This window comes from Clavelina lepadiformis, chromosome 8 (genome assembly GCF_947623445.1).
Source record: "Clavelina lepadiformis chromosome 8, kaClaLepa1.1, whole genome shotgun sequence".
Taxonomy (NCBI): Eukaryota; Metazoa; Chordata; class Ascidiacea; order Aplousobranchia; family Clavelinidae; genus Clavelina; species Clavelina lepadiformis.
Window position 1 is genome coordinate 18129513 of NC_135247.1, and position 11666 is coordinate 18141178.

At 38.8% G+C, this 11666-nt stretch overlaps 1 protein-coding gene across 1 annotated transcript; it reads left to right on the plus strand.

The window, feature by feature from the left end:
* Window positions 1-113: 113 nt before the first annotated feature.
* On the plus strand, window positions 114-2148 carry LOC143469693 (malonyl-[acyl-carrier protein] O-methyltransferase 1-like). Its single transcript, XM_076967477.1, has 5 exons — window positions 114-665; window positions 838-949; window positions 1057-1183; window positions 1311-1460; window positions 1574-2148. The coding sequence occupies exons 1-5, from the start codon at window positions 437-439 to the stop codon at window positions 1658-1660; spliced, it is 705 nt and encodes a 234-aa protein (XP_076823592.1). The 5' UTR covers window positions 114-436; the 3' UTR covers window positions 1661-2148.
* The last annotated feature ends 9518 nt before the right edge of the window (window positions 2149-11666 follow it).

Genomic DNA, 11666 nt, shown 5'->3' on the forward strand with positions numbered 1-11666 from the left:
TAAACCTTTTCACCAGTAAGTTTTGAGTTTAGATTTTGTATATGTTGTCTAAAAACACCTTTACATGAAAAGGCGCCAATGTATTGCTCTTAAGGTTTAGGTGTTTAACAACATTCTAGTAAAAACAATGTCCATTTTGTCAAGTAGATAACAATATAACTTACATAGGTTAAGTAATGACTTAGCCCTGGACCCTTAAAGCTTGCCTCAAATCAAACATCAGCAAGTTGATGTTGTTTACAGTTATTATTAGTGTTTAGTGCAAAATATTTGCTCAGAAAACGAGAATTTAAAAAGCTTGTTTCTAACTCTTTTTGCTAATGATCATTTATGATCATATAGCCTACACTGCTTGCGTTTGCGTTGGTTTCGCCAGTGACGTCTGTTTGCCGCGACGAGCGTAACATACCTAGTTTCTGTTTGATTTAAAAGGATCATGTTGTCACCTGGCGAAGAGAAACGCATCAGCAACATGGTGAGAAAATTGTCGCCATGCTTGGAAAGCAATCGCAAAGTTTACAATCAGTACGCAGAAGGCTATGACGCAATGAACGTCGCCGTTGGGAACCAACTGCCCAGCTTTGTGGCAAAACTTTGCTTGAAACATTTACCAGCTAACATCAAAAATAATATGGAGCAATGCACAGTGTTGGATTTTCCTTCATGTAAGAAATTAAATTATATAATAACTGTAACTTAAAAGCGTAGAATATACTTCTAAGATTTGATATAAACGTATGCACAATTACTATCCGAAAGCCCCTAGATATCGCTTGTTTTTACTCTGGAAGGTGCATTCATTGCACTACTTAAAAGCAACATTTCCCTACACTGTAGGCACAGGATATACAGCCAAATCGTTGAGAGATAAAGGTTTCACAGGAATCATAGACGGTGTCGATGGGTCTGTTGAGATGATAAAGGTAGCTGAGAAAAAGAATCTATACAGGTAGACTTGCTAATAGAAACAAGGCTTAATTTTAAGTAAATTTGCTAAGTTGTGCACAGGTTTGTTACTTAATAATTACTATGAGTTAAACGTTTCTGTTTCAACAGAAAAATAACTACTCATTTGATCACGCCAGACAATCCTATTCCCTTTGGAGACAATTGCTATGACGTGGTGATAAACGGTGCCAATCACACCTTTACACCAGGAAATGTTGAACCTGAATCTGTTTGTGTGAGCATAATACCCTATTGTTGCGCAGTGACGTTTCATTCCTGTATGGGTTGAAAAATACAACAGAGTTGTAGGCTATAAAATACGCTGCAGGTTCATGTTTAGATGCAAAATTTTTGAATTCCAGGAATTTTTAAGAGTGCTGAGACCAGGAGGAATTATGCTGTTGAACGGCGCTCATCTTGCATTCACCGATGTGGAGTCAAATTCGAAGCAGGACCTCCAAGATGTCATTGAAAGACTACAAGATGAAGGGAAATGTGAACTCATAGAAGAGGTATGAACACTTTCGTTTTCGTGCTTTCCAGTTTCACGAATTAGATCTCGTCATTGTCGTGGCAACGTTTTTTACAACTTGAAATTTTGTCTTTTTGTTAAAAATTCTTTCAGGTTGACGTAGACATTTTTCAATCGGAGTCAAAATTTAACCAGTTTCAAAGAACAACCGTTTACTGCATATCTAAGGCGGTGAAATGACAAAGACATCTGTCTATCGTTTGATATCAAGTGATGCTGGGTCTGACGTCCAGATATGCCAGTTCAAATCTCTTTTAGTCTAACGACTAACTAATTTCGTCACGCATATGTATACGTCATAATTGTGTTCTCTGTTTACAACTTTTTCTTATAAATCAGCACCATTTTACGCATGTTTTCAAAATTATAACCTTCCATCGTTTTAGATTTTTTCTGTCAATGCGATTTCGATGTCAATTTTTTTCTTTCCTGCGCTTTACCGTCCGTAAGTTTCATTTCACCTGCCTACAGTTTTAGCTAGTCGCTAGCTTCTGTTCACTTTCGGGCGTGCTATTTGAAAATCAAGTCAACTTTATTTTTAATCACTCAGGAAACTGTTGTCTTGATTAAACAATCTTTATTACATTTGGTAGGATGTAAAAGTTTACATTTATGGTCATTATTGAAAAGCCGAAAGTCAACTGAGCCCAATAAAACTGTACATAATTTCCGACGACTACATGCTTTGAGTCAGCGTGGTCTAACTACTTTGACTTACGGGCCACTTTACAAAAACGTGACAACTTGCGGGCCACTTTGTTCATTCACATCTATAATGCCCACTATTATGACGTAACAAACAAATGGATGATGCGATGCAATGATGTTGTCACAATTATTGGATTATGCCAAATTTCTGACTGTTGCGCAATACCCAGTATTAGGGTTCCAATTTAAAAGATACATAACATGAAAACTGTGGAATATTTAAAAGGAAACAAAAACGTCTGGAACACCAGGTACATATCAGCCTTTAAGAAGCCCAGTTGTACTGACGAGACCTGATAGGTTGAAACAGTATAGGCCCTGCTGTCTACAACTTTGAATTAAATTTTTGACACTTTTTATCCAAATGCTGTACTTGTTCTAATTGAAATGAATTAAATCAATACTGTGAAAGCTCGCGGGCCGCATGCAGCCCGCGGGCCTGTAGTTGGACCACGCTGCTTTGAGTAACTGAAGTTAAGGCCACACAATGCACATACAGATTAACTTGTTTCATTAAAAACTCTTCTTATAACTGTCCAACACAACCAATATATCCGCCGAAATGAGTCTTTCAAAGCAATTTTTAATCGATCTGAAATGCGTTTAAACACACCAACAACCCCGGTGACGTCACATCCGCTCCCATACAGTATTTTGAAAGCGGTTTTACCAATAACTCGATAACAAAAAGGATAGAGAAATTTCTTTTACATTTTCGGAGTCAGCTTATTTAATCATTTCTTAAGAAAGAAGATTTAAAAAAACTTTTGTTCCCTTTTGATGATTTAGAATTGTATTCTACAGGCATCTCGGTTATCTCGTGTGCACGTAATAACGAGAATGCTGTTTTCCGTTTCAGCTTTTCTGTAGGTTTAAGTTAAGTTTAGTTGGTGTTTATTATATTTACTGATTAGAAAAGGCAAAGAAACTTTGTCAGAAGTAATGGCCTAAAAATTTCTTTTAGTTTCACCAGTGGCACGTGGCGACGGATTCAATGTCTATGACAAAGATAGGCAAACTGCGGGCAAAACCATAGACACTCTATATATAACCAGTGCTAGACTACTCTATAATATGACTTTATGGTATATGTCATATAATTAATGTAGGTCTACTAAAATTAACACAATAGAATGGTTGCAAAAAGCACATGTTTTGTGCTTTAACGCTATGTCCGTTGTTTGTTACAGTAGAACTCGCATATATCGGATAACCATGTAGGCCTACATCAGATGAAAACTCTAGTCCGGATAGGATTTCTATTCTTTTAGTGCATTTAGACTCGCTTATAACAGATCCGTTACCATATATATAACGGATACATTTTCCAGCCCTTATCGACAAAAAACAATGTAAAATATCTCGTATGGGCCTATAACGGATCTATTCATCACTGCAAAGAAATCGATTGTTGACAGTACAATGGCTATTGTCACAGAAGAAAGTGTGTGTTATTCCTCTGGAAGACACTGTTTCCAATGTCTTCCAAGTTGTGTTGTTATAATCATATTTGTGACGTTACCACGCTATTACATAACGTCATATTTGCCATAAAGTCAATCACAGTTCACGGTAAAATTACAGATTTACCGAAATGTAGTTGATTGACAGTTGATTCCGCGAGCTTACCTTCGCTTGCACTTTTGAACTTATTGCATTCTGATGACTTCTGTGTGATTGACAGCTTATTAGTAAACGTGTACGATATTGATTGACGTATCTGTACGATTGACCTCGCATTAACAGCAGTGTTATGATAAAATAGACGTTGATTGATTGACATATTGTTTCCTGTATCCATCACCTGACTTGTAATACGTCACGTTAAAAAGTCCGAATCATTTCCGTAATGAAAAACGCATTCTCTTCAAGTTGAAATCCTCTTTCCTTATTATCTATTTCAGTGTATTTTTATTTCTTTATTATCTTCGTAAGCGTATAAGTATAGCGTATTATAGCGTGATTGAAAAAGAGAGAAAACTAGAGAAAACTAGAATTGTTACTTATAGCTAAGAGGTAACTGTAATAACCTTGTGAACGTTTTCCTGAAGTATTAATGAACGCAGAGTGTTGTGCGTGCCTGCCAATGGATTCTTAAAATCCTTATTGTATAACCCGTAATTTTGTCGTAAACCTTAGTGTTGTTTGTAGCAATAATGAAGGATATTAAAATCAATATTAATCAGAATCTCCGTGTTTAAAATTGTATAAACTATTCAACTGAAGTTTAGGAGTTCCTAGACAGAATTCGCAACCTTCTAACCATTCTTAAGAGTCAGATAACAATATCATAATATCCATAATTTGGGCAGTGTCTGAATTCTCCATATTACAAAATTACAAACAGAGACCCCCACCTCACGCTTGATTCGATCTTTCACTTGTATTAGGTGTACTGTATTAACAAATATACCAAAAGTTAAATCTTCACTGCGAAATAGCGCACAGAGAATTTACAGCACAGTGTGTTGTTTCTGACTGGAAAATGTCTTGTAATTAACTTTGGAGTGTGTGACGTAATACATAGGGACCTAGCGAGCCTGCGTGGTGTGCCGAGGGTCAAATTCGTATTTAACGGATGTTTATCGCTGGTCCGACTTGTCCGTTATATGCGAGTACTATTGTACTTCGTTTTTGATAGAGACTGAAATATTTCGAAGTGTTTTAAGATATCTATGTTGATGTCCATAGTTACTTTTTCAGGAGAGCGACATTTTAACTAATTTCGGCGCCTTTATTGGCCAACAAAACGTTTTCCTAAAAGTAGCCCAGGAATAAACTGCATGACTATTTTTTCACACGCTTTGGCCAAACAAAAATAACTGTCGAGTCTCTTTCCACTCCGTATTGAACACGTTGGTTTCCTCTCCGGCGTTAGTTGACTCCAACAAGCAAGTACCAAATTTGCTCGATGAATATTTCTTTGGATGGTTGCCATATGCATATTATGAGCTTACATACAGGACAATAAAAATTATTAAAGCACTTACCTCCTAAAACGGAAAAACTTTTATTGCAAAAAAAGCAAATTGTAGAAATTTGGGAAGTAAAAAAATAAAAGCGCGAAAGGAACTGATTAAAATTATACCGGAATTAAATTTAAGTCGTCGACGGAAACACGGCACTTTGTCGCCAAAATCTTTTTTAAAATTGCAATTTCGTTCGTTCGAACAAAAACTTTTTGCGAAGGGATTGTCACGGTGGGAATACCCCCAAATGGAGAATAACCAATGACATCATTCGCCTTGATTTCCTTTGGGACCACAGAAACCCTGGAGAGAGAACGTTTGTAAATAAGTTCTATTTTAGGGCGTTTGTAGTTTCTTGATATGGAAATTCTTGCTCGTTTTCGAAATTGAGTTATGCCAGCACCACGTCGCTTATTTGCAGAAGATAGTTGTGACGCAAGGGACGAAATTGTATTAGAAGAATTTTCCAACCGCGGTAGCACATTTTCATCCGAGTACAGAGGTTCCTTTTTCAATTCAACGCATGTTTCTGTCGAAGGATCCTCATCAGTCTGTAAACTCTCAAAGATTTCAAAAATATTCTTGATCGGAGTCCGATGCGGTTTTGCGGCGGAACCAGCTGACGAGATACAGTTTCTCTGAATTTTAGGACTTGGTGATTGCGGCTCTTGCTTTACGGTGACAGGGTTACATTGGTTGAATTTTGATGCCGAGGGCTGGTCTCGCTCTTCGATGGAACTTAAATTGGTTTCTGGCAAAATTGTGTTTTTCAAAAAGTCGCGAAAACTGTCAGAAACCGATTCCTGTTTAACAGAAGCTGGACGAATCACTGCTGTAGAGTCAAAAGATTTCCCGGATTTTGAACCACGATTTTTAGCGTCATTAACAGAGCAGACCAGAGGAGTGCTGGACGTGTCACGGTTGGATTCGGTCTTTATCACCACCGGTGTCTTCTGTTTGACGAGGGAGTAATAATTAACGATCACCGGAACGTCACAATCGTCGCTCTCTATCTCTTCGTTCTCAACAGGACATTTCGAATATGATGACGTGGTAATGACGTCATCATGATGCGTTGGCGATTGAGCCGTGCAGCGAGGCGAATCCAGAATTTTTTTCGGCAAATTTGCGGGCACGGTGATGGACACTGTGTTTGCTTTATTTGGAACATTCACAATCACAGTGTAGGGCTCCGTTGTTGAATTCTTATGAGTTGATTTAGATACCTGGCTGACTGGCTGCATTTTAAATGAAACAGCAGCACTGGCTCCCGAAGCTGAGGTTGATGACGTGCCTACGCTTTTATTAACTTTTACTGGCACTGAGCTCCGGGGTTGAACGAGAACTTTCCCAACAGGTGGAGCGGTGTGTGAGGTGTTTTCCGTATAACGACCATCTCGCCTAACAGAGGGTGAAGAATTGGAGACCGTGTCTGCAGAATATTGAACATTCTTGAAACAATTCGTACTCTGTACTACGTGATCGGTTATCGGACGGTTCGGTAACTTCATCGGTAGTGCTTCTGCTGACGTCATTGGAATCTGCTTAGAGAAAAGAGTGACGTCATTTGTTGAGATTGGATAAGTTGGAAATGGTAAACTTGAACTTGGTCCGTTTGAGAAAGACGACGATGGACTTGGGGCTTTATGGGATGTATCTGTAGATTTTGGGGTAATTGGTCGAATCAACTGATGAACGTTCCCGGTGGGTTGCAGCTTTTTCAGTCCATTGTTACCCTGGGATTGGGGTAAAATTTGTGCCGGCATTGCTTGGGTTGATGTTTTCATAGGTTGCACCTGCTGACACCTGGCGGTGATCGGCGTGGACGGTTTGTAGTTTGGCGAGCTGGCGGCACGGCCCGTGACGTCATGGTTATGTGATGACCTTTTCGGAAGCCTGAGATCCAAGGCGTGATCTGCCTCGTTGCTTGATGGGTTGACAGGGTATTTAGCGTTGCTGGCTGTGGCTTGTTTACATTTAGAAGTTTGTCGCGGTTTGGTCTTGGTCACGTGTTTTCCCCTTTTCTGTTTGCTTGCTTTTACCGTTGGGCTTTTCTTTTTTCTCTTGCTATTAACAGCTGTCGGGGGGAGTGGCGCCGGAAAGAAGTCAGGTGGCGTTAGGACTCCAGTTGGCAAATAAATGTTATCGGAAGCACCATTAGTGTTGAACGAGCGCCTCGGACACGTCACGTTATTGTTTGTCGTTATTTTGTTTACGTCACGTAGCGATTGAGAGAATAAATACGGCAAGGTTGGAAATACTGAAGGGAGAAACAAATTCTGCGCAGTTGGTGAAGCATTTTTGGATGCGTCAACAAACGCATTGACGTCACTGTTTGCAGGAAGCGTCTGCGAGAAAACATTCGACGCCATCAAATCAGCATCTAATTGATTGCTTTTTTCAGCAGCCCTGGGAACGTCATTGGCGGCGGTGTTTACAAACTTGCCCTCGTTACGCACAGCAATGGTAGGTGGTCTGTTCTGATTTTCTGCTGCGCTTGCGGCGCCCAATCTATGAAGTTGGTAATACTCAAGTACGCTCACCATTGCTGCCTGCATGGTTGGATTGTTTGGCAAAAAGTGGCTTCTGTTTTGCTGAGTTGACGTCATGCCCACGTCACAGTTGGCCGCATCCGGCAAGGTTGCTAAATTAGTTTTATCAAACATAAGTTTAATTATTTTTACGCTAAGCTATTAGTACGTTGTTGAAGGTCATCTAAAAATATACACAAACGCCAATACATTTAAGAATATCTTTATGACGTCACAATGATGGGAATTGATAATTGTCGCAAACATTTTCCGGTTTTAAAATTAGAATCTGCTGGAGCAAAATAAACAAAACTGTACAAGATAAACACCTAGTTGCACCTGGATTTTCGCAACGCTTCATATGCTGCAACCTAGACGGAAATGAAATATTTTCACTAACCGATTTCAGCAAAGCATTTACCACAAGTCTGGCAAATAGCAGCGTGGATCGCATATTTCCGTTACGTGCTACGACGCGTGTTTACAGTGAAACAACGCCCAAAGCAAATTAGAAAACTTGTTCACCCGATTAATCGTTTAACACAACGCTGTCGTTTTAATTATACCTTTTCAAACCTGAGCTACACATACAGAGCTATACACAGAAGTCTTCATTTTTTACGAAGTAGGCTGTCCACGTTTTCCGCAGTAAAAAATTCAAATAAAAAGAAAAAAAATGTCCTTGGCGTGATTCCATGGTTCAATGGTTTTAAGTGCTGAAAGCAACGCTAGTTGAGCATTCTTGACTAAAAAACAATCGATATTTATAACTCCATAATAAGTTACTAGCGTGTTCAATTCAAACGGTCATAGCAACTTGCCAAATTGTACATCAAACATTCAACCTGACCATAGCAAAATCTGAATTGTTCGCTTAGAATTTTCTACCACCAGCGCTTATGTCAAAGAATGCTTCATGTCACGCAGTAACAAGCAAAAAACTCAAACGCAAAATATTTACTCACTAGCTAACGGACCGAATCGACAAGCGTATTGCGATTCCTGCGTACCTCGAAGTACCCTGGGAACCTGAGGGATTCTAAGTTTCTGACATTGCTAATCAGCTCCATCAAATATCTTCTTTGCTCTTACAATAAAATGTTTCCTGACCTAGTTTCTGAAATAATTTATGTGTTTTTCAGTACCGGAAGCGAAATGCGATACGGCGTTCAAAACACAATAGTTTTGGCGATTCCATCATAACAGTCTATGCCAAACGATGGAACAATTTACAGCACGTTGTTCATACAATGGAGAACCTATTCATGTATCATGTTACACCACGTGTGCTGATGAAATACTTGCATTGGTACAGAACGTATCAATTAACTAGGGCCTGTAGGATTACACACTCAGGCTATTCAACTCTGCCCACTTCGAAAATCGATTTTAGTTCGTGAATTGTGAAAAGAAAATTGCGCTAAACTTTTACAATGACCAGCGTTACTTGAGCAAACGCAAGAGATAAACCGGGTCACGTCGAACCGCGTGTAGTAGGCTTACCTGTTCACTAAAGTTCTTTCTGAGTTAATTGTTTTCTCACCATAAATGTTTACTTAACCAGTCATTCCAGTGTAAACACTACCGCATATAATTGTCCCGGAACAATGTGCACCGTTATCCACATAAGTGCTTTCGTAATACTTTTTAAAAGCCTTTTCCGTTTTAGTTAAAATATAGTACCAGGATGTTAACTGGCGTATAACCGCCTAAGCATGCATCTCCTTCCGGCGTTAAGAATCCCGTAGGTCCAGCGGACCCTTTCTACGCTCTACCAAGCTCTAATCGAGAAACAACAACTAACAGCGTGTTAGGTGATTCGCACGTGAAGTCTTTTTCTTTTTTCATCGCTTGGACTCTCCCATCGAAATGCATCTGACTAGTTGCTTGTTATCTGAACAGCACGCATAGCTCTGACGTCACGCAATTCTTTTGCGGTCCTCGGTTGCCAAGCCAAGCGCTTTTCGTGCTTGAAGGAAAGGCAGGAAACTGCTTCAAAACGGACCGAGAATTCGTTTGTACGAGCTCAGCTTTTCACAGACACACAACCGGATACCAGTAGTGACGCGTTTCGTTGCGTAAGACTGAGCTCCCGTCGGATTCATGCCACAATGGTACAGTCATTTGAGTCAGCTACGAGGTATTATTTGATATAACATTTGATCACCACCATGCCTATAGCTGATTCTATACTAGTTGTGATAACTATTTGCCTAAACACTTTCCTAAATTACGCTCAATTGACAAAACTTTGAAGAATGAATAAGATAGTCAGGATATTTTCAAACATAGTGAGCAGACGTTTTGTTTCAATCTAGAAACATTCTTAATGCTGAGACAACAAAGCTATTGATAATAATGCTAATGGAGAGTATTTTGTTAGCCTTTTTTGTTTTGACATTTCATTTTGCTACAAATTGTTTGTTGGCTTGTGTTAAAGTCTATGACAAAATCTAATCTTCCAAGACCGGCAGAATCTGTTTTGAAGTATCCTACTGTTCCGATGAATCACTGCTGCAAAATCTTGAATTTCTTATCGTTTCAATAAAATTGAAGCTAAAAACATTTTCTGGATTTGACGTCTGGGTTAAGGAGACTTAGCTGATTACAAAGACAGCCCCTCAGGCTCCATAGGCAGATTGACGTCAATTGCTAACGTCAGTTAACCGCGTTAAACAAACGTTTGTCTTCTGAGAAAGTTTCTTTTAAGCTTTTTTTTCTGAAGATGATAAACAAGTCAATTATTGAGCTCGAAAAACTTCGTTGACTTCTGCGTAAATTGAAAATGTTTTCACGAACAAAATGAAGCAAGAAATCCGTTGTAATTTGACCATTTTTAATGTTTTTACTTGAATGTATTTCACAAGGATCTTGTGCGTTGCATCTTTTTTCAAATAACTCAAATTCTATCTCAAGACAAATATAGTAAAATATGTTGTTAAATCGCAAGAAACGTTATCTAGTTATACGACCCAAGAAATACCTCAAAACTTGAACCGATCAGCTTTCTTTCAATTCCATGTGCAAAGTTTTTGTACAGTTCACTGTGTGAGTGAAAAACAAACTGCTGGCAATAACAAGCCGAGTTCAGATGAAGGCATTTAAACTGCTTTAACGTCAGACCTATACGCACGTTTGTTTTTTAAGGTTTGATTTCTAAAAATGTAATTAACTACAGTGAGTCGCTTTGGATTTCCTCCAACATGTCGCTTTACTTCACAAAACGTGAAAATATTTGAAATTCTTGAAACGCAATCGTTTGATTCGTTTTAACTTCCAGTTTAGTGCAGTCAAGAATGCTCAATTAATCGACTTTTATAAACCAACCTCTTTTGAGTCCATAGTAAGTTGACAGAGCTTCATAACGAACCGTAAAAAACAGTTGAAGTCAAAAACACTTTAAGTTTAACGCTTGAAAGATTTCCTGGAATGCTCTTCAATATCTCCCTATATTGGCCTTTCATGACTGGCCGCCACGATTTTAATCACCGGTGATGTTATTGTGATCAATCATCCTCTCAGTCCTTAACTTTTCCCCGAAGTCACTTATGTTACGCTTTTATTGCCAAATTTGGTCAGCAAGGTTGCTTTGAACCTCTCGCAGTAAACAAACTCCTCAGAAAGATTTTGAGAATGAGAATTTACTTATCGGTATAGCACGCTTGCTGTTGCAGAGAGAGTACGCCGTATTATAGGCATAAACACTATCAATTCTAATTTGCTTACTATAACTTATATCATAATTTCAAAAATCTGACTCGAGTTAAAAGCTAAATTTGGCCTTGTCAAAGACGCTGAGTTCTGAAGTAAAAGAAAACCACCATCACCAACAACCTCTCCATGTAGTTATTATCAAATCACAAATCGATATATACCTGTACCGAATAAGGCCCACCTAACACTTTTTTGAAAATAACTCAAGAACCATAAATGAGAATAGACTGAAAAATCGTATTCTATTAGTGAGGGTATATGACT

Excerpts from the sequence above, each read along its gene's own strand:
- LOC143469693 (XM_076967477.1), top strand. The coding sequence starts at position 437 with ATGTTGTCACCTGGCGAAGAGAAACGCATCAGCAACATGGTGAGAAAA. Across the intron at positions 950-1,056 it reads GAGAAAAAGAATCTATACAG|AAAAATAACTACTCATTTGA; the intron begins GTAGACTTGCTA and ends CTGTTTCAACAG. Across the intron at positions 1,184-1,310 it reads TTGAACCTGAATCTGTTTGT|GAATTTTTAAGAGTGCTGAG; the intron begins GTGAGCATAATA and ends TTTGAATTCCAG.